At 34.1% G+C, this 23,534-nt stretch overlaps 2 protein-coding genes across 2 annotated transcripts; one reads left to right on the forward strand and one right to left on the reverse strand.

Moving 5' to 3' along the window:
- The first annotated feature begins 16,337 nt into the window (after window positions 1-16,337).
- On the forward strand, window positions 16,338-17,731 carry LOC113768719. The gene is made up of 3 exons (XM_027313173.1): window positions 16,338-16,833; window positions 16,936-17,021; window positions 17,197-17,731. The coding sequence occupies exons 1-3, from the start codon at window positions 16,509-16,511 to the stop codon at window positions 17,479-17,481; spliced, it is 696 nt and encodes a 231-aa protein (XP_027168974.1). The 5' UTR covers window positions 16,338-16,508; the 3' UTR covers window positions 17,482-17,731.
- Window positions 17,732-18,107: 376 nt separating this feature from the next.
- Window positions 18,108-23,278, reverse strand: LOC113768363 (ADP,ATP carrier protein ER-ANT1). The gene is made up of 4 exons (XM_027312689.1): window positions 23,188-23,278; window positions 22,802-23,090; window positions 19,462-19,833; window positions 18,108-18,968 (listed from the first exon to the last, which is right to left on the reverse strand). Exons 2-4 carry the CDS (start codon window positions 23,057-23,059, stop codon window positions 18,666-18,668), a joined length of 933 nt encoding a protein of 310 aa, XP_027168490.1. The 5' UTR covers window positions 23,060-23,090; window positions 23,188-23,278; the 3' UTR covers window positions 18,108-18,665.
- Window positions 23,279-23,534: the final 256 nt, after the last annotated feature.

Here is a 23,534-nt window from a genome sequence, read left to right on the forward strand (position 1 = left end):
CGATGTCTTCATACGAATTGTAGGTCTCTTTCTTAGCTTTAAAATGGTATAAAGATCACCTCAATCCGATAAGTTTAGCTCCAGATATGGTCAAAATACTGAAGAGTGTCAAAACTGACTTGTATTGCATTTCCTCACTTGAACGTTTTTCACTTCATTCTTCTTGTTGCCACTTGAATTCATCACCAAATCTCTATTTTTTACCTCATTTGACATCCTTTGGTGATTGAATCATCATTCCTGCATAAAAATGAAGTTTTTACCATTAAAATCAATAGAAATGCAATATTATCCACTTTTACCAAAAATATATAATTTTACCAAAAACCTCTTTATTTTATTTATAAAACTAAATAATCAACTCAAAATTAACTAATAAAATGCACTTAAAAATACGTAAAATAAACTCTTATCAGTTTCTTCATGAATTTTCTCATTAAACCTTCAAGCAATATAAGAATAGGCAACCCCCTCAGATCAGCAACCCATGCATTAAAAGATTTGGTGAAGCTATTCGTCACATGATCACATTTTATAGCAGAAGAAAATGAGTGTCTTGCCCAAGTTGTTAACGATATCTGTGTCAAGTATTTCCAAGCTTCAATGTTTATCTCTTTAATTCTCTCCATTGCCTCTTTATGACCAGCTGCATCAAAGCTCTTAGCTGCCTGCCAGAAGTAATTATTAAGCAACAACCCTGGAAAGGATAGTTTAAAGTTGCTCTGAATATGCCTACAGCAGTATCTTGCATCAGCGTATGGCATCAGTTCTTCATATGCTAAGTTCAGACCCTACATTTAACATAATTTAATTAGAACAAACAGAAGATTGGTAGTTAAGTTATATGACAGTAGAAATAGGACATTTGCAAGTAGAACAAAATGTACCTTTTGTCTATCACTCATAAATGTTAGAGGCAATGGGTTATCAAATGGACCAAAGTATTCTTCAAAGAAATGAAAGAACCATGAACAAGTCTCTTTGTTTTCACATTCAACCAAAACAATTGCAAGAGGGAATATGCTGTTATTCTCATCCAAAGCCACAACAGTAAGCAACATTCCTCCATATGGTCCTTTGAGGTGACAACCATCAAACCAACAAATGGCCTACAATATCTGAGAAATTCATCTTTTTGTGCTTTGAAACTAATAAAAATTCTCAGAAATCTTGGTTTCACCAAGACATTTGGCCTATCAAAATTCAATTTTGCAGATGCATAAGGGTTACTTTTCCTTAAAATCTCAGGATACTTGGACAATTTTACATATGACTCATAGTGTCTACCCTGTATCTCTTCCAGTGCCCTTGTCTTTGCCCTCCAAATCTGCATCTTGCTAGAATGCACACCATATTTTGATACAGTCTTAGCTAGGCCTGTCAACGGGTCGAATCCGGGCCGAAATTAATAAATCCGGACCCGGATCCGTCATACTGTATTAGTTTTAGATCCGGCACAAATACCCGACGGATCTCCTAATCTTTCTCCCGGAACCGCACCCGACGGGTCCCGAATCCGGGTCGGACCTACCCGGAAAAAGACCCGTCAAAAAGTCTGTTTTTGCTACAACATCAGAATGAAACTTTTCTTGCCAAAAATTACAAATGAAACATGTTTTGCAGCAAATTACAAAGTTATTCAAAGCCAATCACAAACTTCAATCACAAATTACAAATCTAAATCACAAACCACGCACAATAGTCATTCTAAAGCCAACCACAAATCAATCTACAAACTACAAAGTCATATATTAGCAACAAAGCCAATATAACATCCAACAAATTACAATTTCTAAAAAGCTCAATCAAACATTAAATATCAAATACATCAACCAATAAATGAAGTCCTACTGCCTTGTAGATTACAATAGTCTTCATGGCTCTCAAGTTTCACAATTTTCTGCAATAAAAACAAGGATAAAATATATTTGTAAACTAATTACTAACTAATACAAAGAAAAACAAATAAGAAAAGAAATCAAATTGACCTTACTCAAATACATCACCCTAACTTGAGAACTTTAGAAGAATCACCCAAATCATCTCCAAATAACTCTAAGAAAACAAAGAGAAAGAAAGTAGATTAGTCTTACTAGAGTAACTCAACCAAACAAACTTGTAATATGGATTTAAAAAAAAACAACAAAAGAAATATAAACATGAATGACTTACTTCTTTTCTTTTTCAACGGTAACCAATCTCCAGCTGTTATCAAAGCTTCGACCACATCAGGAAGCAAAGAAGCACGAGTCTCATCAATTACCCTTCCGCCAACGCTAAATGATGATTCTGATGCCACAGTAGTAGCTGGAATTGCAAGAATATCACGAGCCATCTTGCTAAGAATACGAAATTTTGGACTATTTGCCTTCCACCAACCTAGTATGTCAAAATCATATTTTCTTGGAAATACAGGCTAATCCAAGTATGATTGCAATTCAGATTTTTGCTTAACAAGAATAGTAGAAGAACATGATTGCTGATACCATTTGTCAAAATCAGACAACTTATCATCATCATCTTGTACATCTATAGTTTTGTTACTAGAACTAGAAGTCCTTTATCCTGTATTATCTCCAACATAACTCAAAAAAGGAGCAAGGTCACCTCCATATTCAACAAACAAATCAACAATAGCATTACGAACTCTATCCATATATCTTTCACCACCTTCTCCATAAAGAGCATTGTAATAATACTCTACTAAAGCCAACTTAAATCTAGGATCAAGCACCATAGCAATAGCCAGCACCAAAGAACATTCTTCCCAATATTTCTCAAATTTGCTTTTATTGGAATAGCCATTTCTCGAATAAAATCATGCTCACTAACTTCCCATTGCTTCATCTTAAGACGAAGATTACATATATAGGGAAAGAAAACATTTGCTGTGGGAAAATTAGAACCATTAAAATGACATGTGGCTGCATAAAATTTTTTCAAATAACCATGAACAACACTAGTCACTTTCCAATCATTTTCTGAAGGATTGAGCTTGTAATTTCTGTCCATTTGTTCTAAACGACAAAAAGCTTCCTTCAAAGGCAAAGCAGTCTCGAGCATCAAGAATGTAAAATTCCATCTATTTTGAACATCCATACCCACTCTTTTTTTATTTTTCAGCTTGCATTGATTAATTGCATTCTCAAACTTTTGATAAGAAGAAGCAGACTTTTTCAAGTACTTTAAGGTCTCTCGAATTTTATGAAGCAATTTTCCAACAATAGCTAACCCATCTTGCATAATCAAATTAAAAATATGTGCACTACATTGAACATGAAAAAGATCACCTCCTAAATTGAGCAATGACTTATCCAGTAGCCATGATTTCATATATTTAACCATTGAATCATTTGAAGATGCATTGTCAACAACAACACGGGTCAGCTTCTTATCAATGTTTCATTCCAAGATGATATCAGAAATAAATCTAAATAATGTTTCACCATCATGAGGATATGGAACAGATTTAAAAGAAAGAATTTTCTTTTTCAATTTCCAATGTTCATTGACATAATGAGCTGTCAAACAGGCATAGGCAAAATTTGGGTGATTCGATGTCCAAATATCAGTAGTGAGACTTATCTTACCATCAAAATCATCCAAATACTTATACAATTTTTTCTTTTCTTTTTTATAAACACTAATCACATCTGCCCTGGCTGTATTTCGAGAAACCAGCTTAAAATTTGGCTCGAACTTATTCAGAAAAATCTCAAAGTACTCATGCTCAACTATGTTAAAAGAATAGTTGTGTTTTATTATAGCTCTAGTCAAATCCATTCTACTTCTCTCTTGATCAAAGTTGAAAGTTTGAACTTTAACTTTATCATCCAAAGCATTTTTAGCCAGTTGAAGTACTTGCTGCTCTCCACTCCTATGTCTTCTAGCAATGCAATTATCTATGTGTTTTTTCAAATGGCTTGTCCCGCGTGAGCTATCCCCTGCCTTTTTTTTTTTTTTTTGCAATGCTTACATATGGCAACAATACCAATAGCAGTCCTAACTCTATTCATATCAAACCATACTTTAGATGTTAATTTCTTTTCTCTAGGTTTCTTACATGAATCATCTTCCTTCACATCCTTCTCTTCCGAATCCAAAATGGCAACCTCATTCTCATCAGCTATGCTACTTGGTCCTGTTGGATTACTTGGCAAAAATGACATCCTGCAATTAGTGAATAACAGAATTTATTAGATAAACATGGTACAAGTTTAAAGGTTTTTTCATCTTACTTTCCGCAAGGTTAGAGGGGTGGATGTTAACAAGGTAGGCATTGAAAGACGATTGTGGGGGCGGCTGATTAATATAGATAAGCCCTCTCAGAATTAGTATGTACTGTGTTTTTTCATTATTTAGTCAACTCTGTCAAAAATTCTTGTAAAATTATTATCAAGAAGTCTCGTCCGGCAATGTTAAAAATAGTTATCCAAAATGTTAATTTTAAACTCTTTGACAGAAACGCCTTATTGCTGTTATAAGTTATAACCTTGTGAATAGCACAGTTTATTTTCTCTAGATACTTCTTACCTCTTTTAAAGATTTTGATTATGATCATATATTGACATAAATGTTTTTGTAGAATCGGCAAGTGAGTTTTCAAAAAGAATTCATACTTCCAAAAGTTATAACTCTTGACTTGAGCTCTAATTCAGCATAGAAATAAAACTCTTTAATGTTAAAAATAAAGAGGTAAAATGGAGAAAGATATTCGTAAAAATTCCCTGGGACATCTTTACAATCATTTGCAAAAAGCTAGATTTAATAATGGAATGATAATTAGCACCAAATTGAAACCAGGGACTCAAAAAGACACACGGGCAAGGCCGCAAGGGGAGAACACCTCCCCACGGCACGGGGAAGTTGAATATGGCCAATTGGAAAAAAAACATTCACGGCGAAAGGAATCAAAGATTTCACCTTTCCTCATCCTTATATAACACGCCCACTCCCTGGAGGCTGCAATGACTGCACAAGCACAGCCACTGGAAAGCTGTTGAGAATTTGCCACGATCAAAGTCACAAATACAGCAACCTCAAATCAATTCGGAATTAAAGATTGATCCACAAGACAGAATATGATGAATTAGAAATAGCGGTACTAAAAGTTTTGTTAAAACCCAAATCCAGAAATGGCTTACTTCGTCGAGAAAGAGAGAGATTGAGGGATTTTGTCTTGGAAGTTGCCCGTTTCAAGGCGGACTGGAGGTGGCAGAGGCAGAGCAAAAGAGAAAAGAGAGTGAGAGGGAATAAGGGATGTGTGGCGGCGGGGTATTAGGGTTGGAAAAATTTGGGAATGAAAGAAGTTGTAATATAGTATTCATATGATAAATTGGTATATATTTTTTAATTATTAATCGGGTGGGATACGGGTCGAAATGGTATATCCCGTATCCGACCCGATTTTTTGTTAGATAAAATGGGTCCGGGTCCAGGTCTGGGTCGCGGATCTATATACCTACCCGTATTCGGAAAATATTGGAGGGTCCGGTCCGGGTCCGGACCGTTGACAGCCCTAGTCTCAGCATAGACACTTTCTGTATTCATTTGAGGATGGATCCGAAGAAGTGGAACCAGTTTCTTAGCAATCCAATCAAATGTAGCCTCTGCATTCGTATTGTTCATAACACAAGTGTGCTGAGGTATGTAAGACTTAATTTGAAAAGTAGTTGTTTCGCCAACAACAGAAGCATGAAATCTCCATGGACAGCCTTCAACAACACACTTAGCAGTACACCTTTTCTTGTCATTTTCAGTCTTACAATGGGAAAACATTTCTGGATTACATAATCCTTCAAAGCAGCCCTAAAAGCATCAACATTGGTGGATAACATATCCTTCTCAAATTCAATATCCTCTCTCAGATTATAGGTGAACATTTTTGCTCTTAAAGCTGCCTTATTTGGATCAATTTCATCCTCAAATTCGAAATTCGAAATGACATCACCTTCATAATTGTCCTCATAATCTGAGAAGGCAATATCACTCATATCAAATGATTCATATGCCTCACTGACATTGCTTAAGCTGTCCTCTTTGTCATTGTTTGCTTCGTACAACCAAGAATCATCATCACTTGAAATGAACACTTCATCATCCCTTTCAATATTTTGTAAATTAGGTTCAGCATTTCCAACAGTATCCTCAATTCCTAGATTCTCTTGCCTACCACCAAAGTTGTTATTGTTGTTCACAAACATATTAAATGGAATTACATCCATGTGGTCTACAAACAAATTGATTACCAGCTCATTTTCATGCACCTTAAACATTTCTGTGACCGCCTTATCAGTGTTGACATCCATTGTTGCAGCACTTCTTGGAATTCCACATCTCATATGTAGCAAATAATTAAGATTTCTAGGTAACTCATGAAGTGCTTTCTCACAAATATCATTCAACAGTTCTATATAAAAATACCTATCAGGATCTATATTGGGAATCCTGATTCTTCTTCTATTGTAGTGAACTACAATGTCATATGCAACCACAAGTGACATCTTGTTTTACCCAAATTAATCATTAGTATCATAGTTGTTACTTACTAACATCAAAATCTAAATAATGAAGTAAAATCTTCTTTGTGATATAATAACACCTAAGAGCAGCTTTCAAAATACAAAAAACCTCCATAATCCATCATAGATTTTTTCTTTTCATTTGCTCACATCAAATAGCTGTATTATTCTAGAACAACCTCAACTTGTCTTTCATTCTTCTATTACCATCCTTTATTACTCAACAAGCTCTACATAACCAGTACAAGCCATTTATCTATTAAATGAGATGAACAAATATTTTTAACTAAAACTCTATTGAGTCACCAAACTTCTATATTTTAGACAAAAAACAAGAAACATCATATTGATCATCAAGTAAAACTCATTACAATACAATTGTCCCTCTACAAATCATTAAGCTATATGAACATCAGTTGCTCAAAAATCCATCAAATACACCACATGCATGCATTATTAGTCATAGATTTAGCATCAAAAACATCAACGTGGACATGATCTAACCTTAAAACCATCATCCCTTTCTACTGCCTAACTTTTGAAGCAATCTCACAACCATATCTTCATATTATAATATTAATAACAGATTATATGCCACTATAACAAGCATATAGATCATTAACATCAACTATTAGTGTCTATTACTTGTAAATAGGTACAATAAATCCAACAAAATTGTGATCCTTTACCTCAACAGCTTTCTATCAAGCTCATATGTTGCTGATATGCCACTATTCTGACTTATCCTTCATGAGATGAAGGATTTTTACCAGTTTTGCTACTATATCTTCTCCTTTCTCTATAGCTATTTCTTCTGCACTTTAGAAGCAATAAGGCAGTTCGGATGGTGCCAGAAGCATTATATATCCCAAGTGAAATGGTGCCAAATTGCATATCAAGAATATTACTTGGAAGAGTTATATTTTTCCCACATTTCTAATATTTTAGAGACTGATATTGTGAGGGTATTTCTGTCACTTTATTGCTGTTGAATTTGACATTTGGTCAGATCAGAATGAAAGGGAAGGGCAGTGTAATTTTTAATATTGGATAGTACTTATGAGTAATTATCAGAAACCTCAGGGGAGGTTTCTAAAATTATCCCTTTCATTTTTAATGGGAATAGTTTGCATGGTGGGATTTGCACTACTACTTGACTTGGGCTTTCTATTGAAATTGGGATTTCGTTTTCATTATTCCTACTAGACATGTAGACAAAACTTAGGAGTTAGAGAGGTCAAACTTGTGGTCACTACAAAAATTAGAGCACTGGACATACTCCTAATTGTTTTTTTTTTTTATGAATATTACTCCTAGGTAGATATAGATGTTTGAGTAATAACTTGTTGAGATAGAATTTTTATTTAGGTATAATTATTGCCAATATGTAACAAATTATGAGAAAACTTGTGCTAATGCTGACATAAATGTTTCTTAGATATGATTTAGAGTAGGGTGAACTGTTGCTAGTTTGATATTTACGATAATATTTTCTCCAGTGTGGAAGAAAAACATATAGATGATCGATTTACCATTTTGAATTTTGAATAACTCAGGTTTGGCTTAGTAAGCAACAAATTGCTACTAAGAATAGTTTAGTAGAAGAATTGTGATACCTGAAAGTGTTATGAGTATGATATTTATGTTAGCTTTTTCTCTACTATAAAAGACACGAAAGATACCATTTTGAACCATAAGTGTTACAACTGAAAATGTTACAAGTAGCATACCATTTTGAACCATAAATGCTCAAAAATGATTTGTTAAGCGACAAATTTCCACTATGAATACTTTTCTAGGAAAATGATGATAACTGAAATTATGAACATTTGTGTAATGAAAGAAAAATAATAGCTAGCAGCATATATTATAAATGATAATAACCATTGACAATAATAATTACCTTAGTATATAATACTGGCATACAAAAGATAATAACTACCAATAACAACAACTACTAAGACTAGTTTAAAGGGGCACTTGTTAAGATATAATTGACGTGTTAAATTTTAGAAAAAAAATTGAGATAATTTTTTTAAAAAAGTATATAAATACAATATAGAGTAATAATTGTTAGTATGTGTATTCACATAGTAGATTGGATGTGATTTAAGTGTATTCACAAATATCCATTGGGCACTTGTTAGAAAAAACCTAATTTAAAATACAATTAGAGTGTGTACAATAATAACAATTACTTTAAGAAAAAACAATAATAACAAGTAATACATTTAAAAAAATTACTAAAATGTTTATTGACGATATTGGCCTGAATCATATCCATTAGAAGTAATAATTAAAATTTCAAGTGCAATTAGTATATATAAAAATATGTAATTTCTGCTTAAATATAATTATTGTGACATCTTATTAGATTGCATCTCCAGTTTAGTTATTTAATTCCACTAATATTGGAGCACGTGTGTGCACGTTGCAAGTATTATTTTTGTGATACTTAATCAAATAATATTTTTCTTTAGATTATTCTAAAAAATTTTGAACTATTTTAGTTACTTTATATTCTGTTACAGATCATAAAAAGGGAAGTTTTCTATCCCAACAAAGAAAAATGAAAAACTATTTGTATTACTTTATTTTTCCTTTAATACATAACGCTTGCATACCATTTTTAATGGGTAAAATGCATTACATCCTTGTGGCTTAGCCATGAGGCAAATAATTCCCTTGTGCTTCTAAAATCTATTTAACAACTCCTTTATACTTTGGATAAAAGTGTCTAATGCCAAAAAAAAAAAAAATAGTAACAATGTGTTTTGAGAATCAAGCACCTATATATGGGTTTTTTTTTTAAATAATTGATTCAGCATTTTCTCACCTGCTTTACCCAAAATAAGTGGGTTAAAAAAGAAACAAGGAAAACTTTATGGGTCAAACTGAAAATTTTACAATTTACATTACTTCTCCCTCGACTACAATATACTTATATATCCAATTTATAATTGCATAATTGGTGAGATTGATCAAGAAAACTGGAAAGGGCAAGGGTATACGTTTTTGTTGACCTCTTACTACAGGTAGGGAAGTCATTTTGACAACGAGTATCTATTCAAATGTTTTCCATCGACTTCGCACTTTTACGTAATGCATAATGAAGTATTAAGTAGGTATAAAAAGTACAAGGGAGTTATTTGTATAATTGATAAACCACTGAGGGGTATAGTGCATATACCTTTTTTCCCTTCCTACTCTTGTAAAGATTTTTTGACCATTCCTCGAAGAGGAATAGAGAGAACCACTATTATCTATCAGAACTCTGCTGTTTTTAATAGCCTCAACCATAATAATTTGACGCTAACCCAGTCTAAAAAACAGGTTGATCACGGTTCAACCGATTCGACTTGCCAATCCAGATTGGGTTTTAAAACATCTGCCTCAACCAATAACAATTTGTTTAGGGGATGATTTCATTGCACCAATATGTACTAAAAGATTTTGAAAAAAAAATCCTTAACAGTCTCTATCACACAGGCACCAAAAATATCTACCTTGTATATAAGAAAAATAAAAGATTTAGTATTTTGTTTCTCATCGTGCCATGTGGCTTTTTGATAATTTAGCAAGTGGCATAATTTCAATATATTTCTCTTGATAATTGTTTTTGCAAATTGTTTCTGGCTTTAAAAAGGATTGGGCCATACCTTCTTCTTTAGGCCTAATGGTTTTCATTAAGCTCAATTATAAAACTAAGACCCTGTTTGATAATTCAATTCGACATTTAAATTTAATGGATTCAGATCTTAACATATTCAAATCATTTGAGAATAAAAAATTGAACATCTGAAGTGACACTAATTTTCTAGGCAAAACTTGCTCTCAAAATTAAGTGATAAGTTATTCACTTATCTCTGAATGTGATATGCATTCAAATATATTAGATTTAATACTTAACAATTCAATAATTTAATGGATTCAAATTTCAGATCTTAAATTTCAATTTTATCAAACGTGCCCTAAGTTGATGTGTTGTCTGATCCATCTCCCTTAGATTAGTCTTAATATAAAAAGAAAGAGATGTTAGTGTAACAACTTCTTTTTTTTTTCATGTATATAGCCTCTTCTTTTGACAAGTGGCAATTTCATTTTAGTTGAATTTTTGCTTCACTATTTTTTTTTTGTTAGTCAAAAGTCATAAACATCTCGTCTCCCAATTCTTTTCTTTTTCCTCTTTCTGCATCTGCCTTCAACCCTTATCTTCCTCTTTTTTCTTCATCTTTCTTTTTTTCCCTTCAAATTTTTGCTTTATAATTAATTATACTAAGATTAATTTTTTACTATGTTTTAGATGATTATTGTTGACCATGGAGAAGTATTGCAACAATCAATTGATTTATACTGTCACTTCCTCCTTCATCAATTTTAACTCTTTAATTTTGTATTTTGCTATGTCCCTTCTTCTTTTCCTCCATCCTAATGTTTCTCTACCTTTTCTCCTACTGCTTAGTCGAAGCATCTTTTCCTTTTTCCTCTAATTAATTGAATATATGTTTTTCTTACACACAAATGGATATTTCTTTTCTTCTTTTGTTCAAAAATCGTGACTTATGATCATCTCTTTTTTTTTAGGAGAAATATAGACAATAGATCTTTGACCTCCACTACTCCTACTATCTAGTATGTTCTATTTTTTTTTAATTCATTTTTCCCCCATTTCACGCTACCAAATATGAACTTAAGTTTTTTTCTTCATTAACTATATTTTATTTAGCCTTTGTCAATTTTCTTTTTCTACCTCTTTATCTTGTTACCATGATGTATTTATTTATTTTGCCTTGATCTCCTTGACATTCATTAAACCTTCCACTATTTTGGTTTTGCAAGTCGATTTTCTTTTGTGAGCTATGTTTTAAATTTTGCAATTCTGATGTCTTAGTTCTTTTTCAATGCACAATTGAATCTTGCACTTCCTTTAGTAAATCTTTGGTACTGAATTTTTTGTACCGTTTTTATGCATTGAAAAGCCTTCCATTTGAATTTCCTACAAGTTTTATTGTGTATTTTGTAGGATGGAAGTTTTTACATAATGATGTCTTGTTTGAGAAAGAAACAATGACAAAATTTTATGCATTTATAATTATAATAACATGATATTTGAGCTTTATGAAGCATATATCATTTATGTTAACGTTGAACTGGTTTTGCATTTCTCATCTGCTTGGCTTTTGAATTCTTTGTTGTTGTTTGTTTATACAATATAACAACATAAATCTCTACTCCATCACAATAAGCAAGTTGGAGCAAACTTTTAGAACATTTCACTAAAAACAAACGTTATTTTTTTTAGGCTCATTTTTTGACAATTATAATTGCTCTTCATTTGAAAGCAAATTATAGTACCACGAATTTTAGCAAGGATTTTATAGGTGGGTCTAAGCTGTGCTTGCATGACCAATCATGTGAACAAACTGCTAGCTGGATGCCCTTAGCTACTGACAAATAATCACTATTGATAAAATGTACGTAAGAGTTACTGTAGTTTTTGACCCAATGGACAGGACAAAAGATTTAAAAGAAAATTACTTAAGAGTATCTACACCCTGACAAATAAAACTACATATGTACACCTATCATTTGAATAGATCGCCGGCCGTACCCCTTGGCTGGATGCCCATAGCTGCAGACAAATTAACAATTTGGTGAATTATAGAAGGGGTATCGTAGTCTCAATCCTAATGGCACACGATAGAACATGACACGAGTGTTATTTTATTTACGAAAATTTATAATTTTTTTTACGTTGATATGTATGCAATTTACAGCACAAAAAAAATAGACAACTGTTCATGTACAATTCAGATTTGACTCAATCGATATGTAATTTTCAAATTGAATCGTAGTTAGTTTTATTTAAGATATTTATGAAAAAGTTGTAGAAATTGGATATTATGAATTTCCACTTGTTAACAACTGTTGCACTCCTACCCCACACACACTGAAGCAATTAAGGTTGTAGAGAATGTTACAATGGACTATCTCTTTTTTCTTCGTGCACTTATTCTGTGCTCTGGCGGTCTCGATTCCGTCCAAAGAATTACAGGTGTAGAAGGGATAATTTCAGAAACCTCCCTTGAGGATTTTAACAATTTCATTTAGCTCCCTCAAGATTTTAAAAATTTTACGTATCTCCCTTATCGTTTAAAATGACAATACTATCCTTAAATATTTTAATAAGATTCCCTTATTTGGTGTGCTTATATTTAAAATGAATTAAAAAAATTTTTTTTGTTCTTTTTTGTTCTTATTGATTTCTTTTTATTTTTCACCAATAAACGTGTAGAACTACCACTATTATCTCTAATTTCTATTATAACCAAAATGTCGAACTAGTGATTTTTTTTACTAGTTAACTTTATACATAATCCAATGCATTTGTTGATCTTTGTTTTCTATTTTTTGGTATCAAAATGAATAATAAATAAAAAAAATGGTCCAAAACCACTATTAGGTTAGGATAATCTGACTATTCGAATTTCGAATTCACAAACTCTAAAATAATTATTTTAACATTTTCTTTTCTACCTTATAATTCTAAATCCATAATAAAATACCATCAAAAGTATTCTATTACAGTGATAAAATTATTATTATTATAGTTGTTCATCAAATAGTAGATATGGACATGAAAGATTTGACATCTTTTCTTTATAATTATACTAGATAATCTTATAATTGTATAGAAAAGTAAATTAAAACTTATTACACATGGGTATTTTTGGGTATTCATTCAAAAATTTGACCAAGTCAAATATTATATTAAAGTTTGATTACTAAAACTCTCAGATCAATGGAGGTTAGGTGTTATTTTACATATCTCGGAAGAGCTTAATAAAATTGTCAAAAACCTCAAGAGATGTTTCTGAAATTATCCCAGCGTAGACTATTGAGAAATTCTAGAACGATGTCCTACCAACACCACTAGACCCGAGTGTAGTAGTGCTGCTAATCTTATGTTTTGTTGACAAAGGACTACATAACGTCGGACTGAATTTTCTCAGCCCTAATTAAAGAAGAAACTAGTTAGTCGTGTTTACCCGACACAGAGGCAGTTTAGGCTTGACATTTCATATCTTATTCCTCCGAACTAGATAAATGATTTCGCATAGAATACAACTTATTTACAGCCGATCAGGTTGACCTTCTCTGCTTGTGGTCCTGTGTTCAGCGGACTAATCATCAGACGTGAGAAATGGTAAGAGAAATTGAAATCATGACAACCTATGATTGTGGCGTGGCTGTGATTGAAAATCAACTGTTTGGATTATAATTTTTTTGGAGTTTTTGCAAATATATATATATATATATAATGTACCTCTTTGGGGTGGAGGGATGGGTTGGGTGGTATGGGGGAGGGAGTGTAAGCAAGAGGTTTCGGGTTCGATTCCTTCTGCTTACACTCAAAAAAAAAAAAAAAAAAGATTTCTAGTGAATTGTACCTCTGTGAGAGTAATGAATATGAGAAAATTTAACTTGTTACATAAATGTTAAGTATCTAAATGCACAATATTAAGAGATAAAAGCATTTCACAAAACCGAAAATCAAATTCTGAAATTCCAAAATTGAAGTCATATATTTTTTTGGTTTTCAGTTAAATGTAAACACTGAACAGAAAAAATGAATTAATCAATAGCACTGTAGTTTGGAGAGATGAAAGAGACTGTTTGTTTCAGAGAGAGAGAGAGGGAAGGGGGTGGGGAGAAACAAAAATGTGGTGCATCTTATGAGGGAGAAACAAAAATTTGGGAAGCTCTCAACGCGCAAGGACATGTGTGAATGCATGTGATTCCACACTTTATTTTGGTGCGTCTTGTATGCTCTATCTTTGTCTGTAATGAAAATTGCGTGTACTAGTGTAAGAGCGAGATATTCAGCAAATCTTATCATGCTAATCATGTTACACCCAAGGAAAATAAAACCATGCTAATCATCAGATTTTGTATATTAAATGATGAATTTCACTTAGAATTTTGAGATAATTTCAAAAACCTCCCTTGCAGTTTTTTCTAATCACACCTAACACCCCTCAATTTTCTAAAATCACACTTAACACCCTTAGAATGACAACCTTTGTAACATGCCACCCCTGTTATGTAAAAATAATATTAAAAAAAAATATTTAGTAGAGGGACTATAGTATTCTTCCAATTTTGCCCTTTTGCAAGTTGATTTTTGAATTTTAGAAGATGAAAATAAAAACAAATAGGACTGCAATATTTACATAGAAATTGAGGGGGTGAAAGTACAATAACTGCTGAATCGTATAATTTTTTGTTGATTCATATGACTGTTATAAGATCTATGCCAAAGTTTTGGATAGAAAGGAAATAAAATTTTTTGAATACTGTTTTGTTAACCAATTTTTCAAAAATTTTATTTTTGATAATTGAACACCATTATAGGTATATGTAATATGCATTTTTTCTTGATTTCAATTGCTTGCCAACCTTTTTCTTCATCAAATGAATGATTTGAACCTATTTTCCCCTCACTTCTTACTGATTAAACTAGATAACAAAATAAAATCGTAGTTAAAAAAAAGATAGATTTTCTATGTTTTGATTGTCTAAATACCTCAAAATCTATCTTAAGTTGCATATGCCAAAACAACAACGCCCAAAATGTGCCCAAATTTTATGGCTTTGATTACTTTATTTTTATCATAATCGAACATAAATGTTTTTTCTTTTTTCTTGCCCTTTCTTGCATAAGAAATATGAAAAGGGCATAAAAAGAATCAACTTGTTTTTATTTTCATCCTCTAGCTTTCAAAAATCAACTTGCAAGAGGGCAAACATGGAAGAATATTATAATCTCTCTCCTAAATACATTTTTTAATACTATTATTATCTAAAGGGGTTGATATGTTATACAAGTCGTCATTCTAAGGGTGCTAAGTGTGATTTCAGAAACTTTAGGGGGCTAGGTGTGATTAGGAAAAACCCCAAGGGAGGTTTCTGAAATTTTCCCTATAATTTTTACATAAATTAAGCATTACTTAATATATTCAGAGACAGCAGAATTTTACTATCAAACAAATTTAATACAAAAAGTACTTAATATCATCATCAATTTTGAACACTTAATCAGCTATCAAACGTGCCCCCTTAACAATAACAGTGTACAATTTTAATATATGCAAACCATTGCCCCCCATTTTGGCTCAGAACTCGAAACAAGTTATCAATTGTAATATCGTACTTAAAATAATGCATTTACTAGTTGCTGTTTCTTGGCTTGGGAGCAGATGCAATTCCCAAAGTTGAACTCGCAGTTTAACTTCAATTCTTTTTATTATCACTCACGTACAGCACTAGTAGCTTTGGATGCAAGAGAATTGTTGACTTCCAGAAATGCAAGGGTAGGTAGTTAAGTGTATTTTATTTTATCCAATCTTTTCTCGAATCCATAACAATCCGCAAAAAAAAGTATGTTCAATTTCTTTACAAAACCCTCCAACCAAATGAAAGGAGGTTTTGTTTTAATCCAACCTAATGGCAATAGTACAACCAGCAGTAGAACGTGGTCCCATATCCATGCAGGGAATCACAATTTGACAGATGAATATTTCCCCCCCAATGAATTTTGCATAATACCCTAGATGTACACGTCCTCTATATTGCTAGTATTATTGCTGCTGTACCTGTTTGACTTAGTTCACAAACAGCATTTAATACTTCCTTTAGACCCTTAAATCCTAAGTCTCTTCATGGAAAGCACGTCAAAGAAGAACCCCACCAATTGGAAAACTGAAGAAGGAAACAAATGCAAGAAAATCATTTGGTTGACCTTTTAACACAGCTATAAAACTAGACAGACAACCAATTTCCACCACACTGGAAAACAGAATTTGGCTCATTGTTCCCCATTCATTCTTCACCAACCTCTTCAACAACATCCAAAACCAAAACCAACACACAAACACGCAATTGAGTAGAAAAAAAAGAGTCTGCGAATAGAATACCTCTCGGAGCATGGCCCGTGTGCGTTCAAAGATTACAGCCTTCTGCATGAGCCCTGCAGTGGCTCGAGTTTGTGTTCGTTCACCATCTCAAAATTACAAGAAAGCTGAGAGTTTCTTTAAATCTGATGGCAACTCGGATCATTCAAGTAAAAGCAGCGGTGAACTGAGCTTTAATGGGGATGTGTCCAAGCTGGAAAACAACGGCGGCAACCGTGTCATGGTGGTTGTTAATTCAAGTCTTGAAGCTAAGGGTGCTCTTCAATGGGCACTCTCACATACTGTGCAGAGCCAGGATTCCATTATTCTTCTGCATGTAGCCAAGCCCTCCAAACATGGTAAGCTTTCTGTACCCCTATTTCTGAATTTCTTTTATTCCCAATTACAATTACATGGTTAATGGGACAAAAATATAATGTAACAAATAAGTCATGTTGCAGGTCTAAACTCAGACGGTAAAAGCAATCAGAAGGCTTATGAACTTCTTCACTCTATGAAAAACACATGTCAAAAGAGAAGACCCGGGGTAAGTAATTTTGCTTTGAACATTCACTTAATTTTTCTAACTTTACAAGAAATAAAAGGACTGAAACAATCAATATCTGTTTCAACGATAGAACATGCTAAAACCTTTTCTCACTTTTGCATATCTCTTGATGTAAATTAGGGAGTAATTCATGTTGCTGGCTTGTCTTTATTAGGTGCAAGTTGAGATAGCATTGCGAGAAGGAAAGGAAAAGGGACCAACCATTGTTGAAGAAGCAAAACAGAGAAATGTCACTCTATTGGTTTTGGGACAAAGAAAGCAATCAATAATGTGGCGCCTGCAAAAGATGTGGGCAGGGAAAACAACAAGAAATGGGGTGGCTGACTATTGCATCTTAAATGCTAACTGCATGACAATTGCAGTGAGAAGAAAAAGCAGAAAGTATGGAGGATACTTGATCACTACCAAGCGTCACAAGAATTTCTGGCTTTTGGCTTAGTCAAGTGACTGCTTTTGAAATGTCAATACAAAAGTGAAAAAGAAGCTAGTTATTCACAAATAATCAGAAATTTTTCCACTCGCTGATCATAGAGTGCAAGAAATCAACTGAGAGCGGGGCAGCACTTTTCTGTTAAATAATTAAGACAAAATAAAACTTGACATACTCTCAATTGCTGACACTCTTTGGGAAAAAAATGCACAATTTAAATTCACTGGGCAGTGTGACTACTTAGTATTTCGAAGTGGCAGCAAAATTATTTCCAGTACTGCTATTATGCTTAATGTGAAACAGGTACTTCTAAAGACAAAAGGGTCTCACACCCCGCCCCCCCCCCCCCCCGGTGCCCCAGAACAAGACCTTAAGTTAAAACTGATGCAGCAGAAAGAACACAAACTTGTGAGTTGATGTTTCAGCTAATTCACAATTTAAAAGGATGCAAGCCATGTCCAAAACCTAAAGATTCCACCATAATTGCAATAGGAAACCTTCAAGTTTTTTTTTTTCCTCTGCTGCCAAAATTCTAGCATTCTTGCCAGAAGGGCATAAATCACATGCAGTCCAAGAGAAGCAAGAAATTAATTTGATCCTCTACTGCCTGCATAGTTAATTGTACTCCAGATGCAGAACAAAATCAATTGTTAAAGTGTTGACATTTCCAATGATTACTGAACAGAATTGTATTCGTTAACAATTAAATAAAGATTACATAAACTACATTTTGTAACTGTACAGATAATATAAAACAATAGCATCCGGTCAAATTTTCCCCCTTTGCTTTTCATGTTTTCCTTATTTTAAATTTTCACCTTTCCAAAAGGGGTAATTGAATTCAAATGTGAATTATATAACCACTAACTGAAACAGTCCTCCGTATGTCATACCTTATCTTCTATTGTCAGATCAATCCCACTTACTGACCTGGTCTTCCCTTCCAAAGTCTCATGGCACCAGCTCCAATGGCAACTCTGGTAGATTCAATATCAGAACATGGAGCTCACCAGCTTAATTCATCAGTTTTGTGAAGCTACAATGAAAATGCAACTTATATATCCTTCCTTTGTCCTCCTTTTTCTTTTCATCAACCAGCAATCTTCAAGGAAATGACCTCGCAAGTACCTTTTCCATTCTTTCAACATTGAACTTAAAAAATTATACATGCTTTTGCTACAGAAATATCACTTTTACGCTTTCTGTGGCTCAAACCTGTAACCAGATCTATATAGAAATTGGTACAGTTGATCATATCCTGCAAGTACTCCAGCCCCTGCCACACCAAGAAGCATGTTTGCCGTCACTCCACGGAATAATGCAGTAAAACCCTCATGCTGTACAATTTCGCAGAATGCATGAGCTCCATTACGATACTTCAGCGATTGTCCAGAGGTTAGCATCATTCTTCTACGCAATGTGTCAAAAGGGTAAGCACATACCCCTGAAACAGTAGTCACACCCCAACCCAAGAAGAAGCTAGCAAAAAAATTGTCCTGAAATATAGAAAGAATTCTTAATATGGGTAGGTGTTGGGGGACTGTCATAAAGAAACATAACTGAGCAACTATCAAAGATCAGCACTCTATATGTTGTAAATCATGCAGAATTAGTCACACCATACATGTCATATCTCCATATTAAGAAAGTGCACCACAAGACTCCTTTAACTCTTTCTTCTTTGAACCCCAAATCATGAGAAAAAGCACTTCAAAAAGTCTTTTATACTTGTTACTCTAATAAGGGTGGGAAGGTGGGGGTATAAAAGGATAAAAGGAAGTAAAAGTTCCAACTTATGATTTTCATCAAATCATCAGTTGTTTTAGTCATTAAAGCATTCATTTTATGGTGCTCTGAACATAGTCTCAAATGCATCACAACCACAAAATATCATACCTCAGTAACGTAAGTTTTATGTCTAAAGCAGAACAAATTACTGGTTGAAAACAAGTATTTTAGGCAGAAATTGTAACCACGTATTAGATTTACCTGAAAGCGGCCAACCAAAACGATAGGCTTCATGGTGTCATAGATGCCAAAATACATGCCTCGGTAAAGGGTTATTCCAATGATTGAAACCCCAAACCCTCGATAAAGGCCAACGATGCCATCACTTAACAAGGTCTTACGATAAACATCTAGTAGCCCTTTGAATTGGCGTTTACCATTAGCTGGGCACTCCCTAGCATCTGTGCCAAGTCTAGTCCTGGCATAATCTAAATGATAAAGAAGTAGTGATGTGGTTGCTCCAGCAGCACTTCCTGAAGCAATGTTTCCAGCAAACCACTTGAAATATCCATCTTTCTCCTTTGAGCACCCAAAAAAGCTTTTAAAGTAGCCTTTGAATGCAAAATTGGATGCCTACACAAATTCCAACAGTGTCTATTCAGCAGTGACATTCCACAGCACATTTGCAGGAACAGAGAATTAAACAATCAAGGGTTTTCATAAGTTAGGATCTTTTTATTTGAAAGAATAGACATCCAATGTTAGCTCATTTTGAGAGAGAGAGAGAGAGAGATGAGATAATGTTTCTTTGCAGTGACAGCAAACACTTCGAGGGATAAGCTAGTAGCAGAAGTCAAAGCAAATGAGAACACATTAAACTTATAATGAGCTGATTTAAGTAAAAGAGAACAAGCCCTAAGTTGACAAAACTGCAAGTAGAACTCGTAAAAGAATTATGAGATGCCAAGAAAGGTAAATTTGCAACAAGCCATTTTTCTAGAGGAATATAGTATGATTTTCATGCAACTCAAGGCACATCCTACCAATGCCATACACAAAAATTTCTAATCACCCTGAATCCATGTGAACATCAAGGTCTTTTTGGGTACCCCTGCCCCAGTTCAAATAACTAAGAGATTGCACTTCCTTGCTTCATAGTTCTCACTGCATAAAACATACTGCAACATACTGTTAAATACAGAACCCTTCATTAGTTTTGAGTACCCTAGCTTAGCTAAAAGAATAATGTCAAGTTACATTGAATCTTAAAGGTTAAGAAGTAACCAGAACATAAGGACTACCAGAACACTGTATCCACCTTAAGGGAAAAGTCTTAATGTATGTCCAAATTCAAAAGATAGTTTAAACTGCCATAAATGTCCTGGGGTAGATTCTAGGAAGATGTGGTTGCCTAAATTCTTCTTTATAAGAAAGTTGCTTGTTGTAGCTTCTATTGCCAACATCTCCCACTCTTCACAAACTAAATTTCACCAGGATGACCAGATATTAATTTTACACTTCTGTAGCTCAGGAGTTTCTCTACGTATTTTAAACCTAAGGCAACAACAGGACCCAAGCCATTAAAAAGGAACCCAACTTTCATTGAGTGATCAATGCCCTAAGCATGAAGTGCACAGCTTCAACAGATGTTATTGAAAATGCAGGTGGAAATGCCTATTAGTGCAGCAGACCCCTGGAAAGGACTATTTAATGCAGATAACGAAGATACAAGTAAAAGCAAGCATGATATTCATACTCCAGCTGTCAAACCCTGCAGGACCATTAGAGTCTTCCATCCAGAATATATGTGTTCTCACCACAATATCCTCTCAGCATCCCCATGCAATACATATAATCATAAACACATCCTTTTTGGTCCCAAAAAAGCTCCACTCTGAAGCTACGTTTGGATAGAGGGGAAGTTGTGCAGGAAAGTGAGGTAAAGGTAAAAATGACTTCCCCCTGCCCATAGAAAATGGGAATTAGTAATAGTTAGTACTAGTTATTATTGTATCTAACTAACTTCCTTCAAGTTCCGGCAAATTTTGCAGGACAAAATGCAGGAAAGCTCAAGAAAATTTTCCAACTTTCTTGCTAACCAACAAACACCAAGGAAACATGTCTGATCCAGACTCCACAGGTCCAAGAACTTGACCTAGAAATAGGAGAGCACTTCTCAAAGGCAGGCTTGATCTTCCATCCATAGAACTTCCATATTTGAGCACTGCCACTGCTTTCAAGATCTCCCAAATGGCCTTGTCTTCTTCATTGATTGGTGTCTCAGTTGTGATCCTTAAGGTATTGTATGTTGCTCCAACCCTATTATCCATCCCCTAACTAGCCATGACAACACTCAAATATATCTCTAAAGTTTAGAAGCTATTAAAAGAATGTCAAAATGAAAATAAATCATAAATGTAGGCATTCTTCATGAAGCTAAAGCTTATATAATTTGACTCATATTAATAAGCATGAAATATAAGGTAGCATAGCTAAAAAAGGCATCAGACCAACAATGAGTTGTATATATTGTACTTCTTACCGGAGAACTTCGTCTACATTTTTATATTAGATACACCTAATGCCAGGGAAAACTAAAACCTCTAGATAGCGAGAAATTACACACATTTGATTTATCATTCTCTACTAGCCTGAGCAGTTCTACCTGAAGATTATGCTATCTGCTAGCTGAAATTCAGACATGCCAAGGCTTGAGAAAATGTGGAAGGACTCAATTTGACCTATAGGTTTAAACTATCAACACATGGAAGAAATGCATGACATCCATCGGGAAGGCGCAAGGTCAAATAAGGGTCAAGTACCCTCAAGTGATGTATTAAAACTTACAATTTCATGGCAAACTCAAGAACATTTGAAATAATGACAGGCCAATCACTGAACAAAATAGCGTTTCGAAGGAGACCAGGTAGTGGATCTTCCTCTATCTACCATCAGTAAAATCCTAAGCTCTAAATTTAACCCATGAGCATTTTAGTCAAATTTCTCAAAAGGTTCTCTATCAAAGCCTTGGAGTTGAGAAATAAGACCGACAAATTGGCTTTACGATGACCCCTTTATGTAGAAGCAATCACATCCTACCATCCAAAACCTACCATAGTGGATCCTTAGTGAGCCAATAGCCAGTCCCTCTATCAATAACTGTTGCAAACTAAAACCATAAAGCAAGGTGCACAAGTTATGGAATAAGTAATTTAGGACCCAGACAAAAGAAGTAATACCAGCTTCAAGATAACCATGGTACAGGCATGGCGCACAGGAGATAGGCTCAAACTTAAGGTGTGAACCAGCAGTTTGATATGCTTGCATTGGATTCTTGAAGCAGCTAACTCTAGAGAAATGTTGATGTATTGAAGCTTTATTCTTGCACAATTCATAATTAATTTCTCAAAATACAACAATAGCACAACATTTGGCAAACCTAGTAGAACTGTTGATGCTTGCAGCTATAGTTGAACCAAAAAGTCGCAGAGGAATTAGGATAAATTAGCCTCTAAAAATTTGAACAAGAAGCAAGAGAGAAAACAGAAAACAAGGAAAAGAGGCAAGGCATCAATAACCAACATCAGGAGAGAACGGATACCTGAGTCGGAAAATATCTAATGACATTGGCCTGGTTACCCCTCCAAAATGACAAAAGACCTTCCTCTTTGAAAATTCTTTTAAAGCAATCCCCAACACCCAAGTAAGGCCTGGTCAAATGCCCTCTTTTTATCATCTCTCCTTGGTTCTGCAACAAAAGTTTCACCCTCTCAATTGGTGCGGCAGCACTCTTCGCTACACTCGCTGCCGTCCCTCCGACGAGGAAATCTACAGAAAATCTCTCCGAGCGTGCTGCCATGTCGAATCTATTTAGCTTTCCCTTTCAAGCCCTGCACAAGTATACCAAGATCAATAAGGAAATAGCAATAATTGGCCATTATCTTGGTGATTCTACTACATTTTTCCTCTTTTCCCATGGGATTTTACCTCTCTGCACCACCTATATGAAATAGTTACGTAGGACGCATTAAACCCAGTTAATGTTAGTACTATTAGTTATGTTACTGGCCACGTGAACTATTAGTACTAGCTGGTTTTGTATGTTAGTGGTATAGGGCGCGTATTTGTGGAGTCCGAAGCATCAGGCGTTAATATACAGATATAAAGGACGAAACCTGTGTTTTGTGTTTTGGGTTATGAGCAGCCGTAGTTTCGTTTGCATATGTAATTTCCTTTGCCTCCACGTACTTTGTCCTTGATTTTTCCTATGATTTTTGTGTATTTATTAATTTGGATACATCAGAATAGTACTAGAGTTATGATAGATTAAAATA

This window comes from Coffea eugenioides, chromosome 4 (genome assembly GCF_003713205.1).
Source record: "Coffea eugenioides isolate CCC68of chromosome 4, Ceug_1.0, whole genome shotgun sequence".
Lineage (NCBI taxonomy): Eukaryota > Viridiplantae > Streptophyta > Magnoliopsida > Gentianales > Rubiaceae > Coffea > Coffea eugenioides.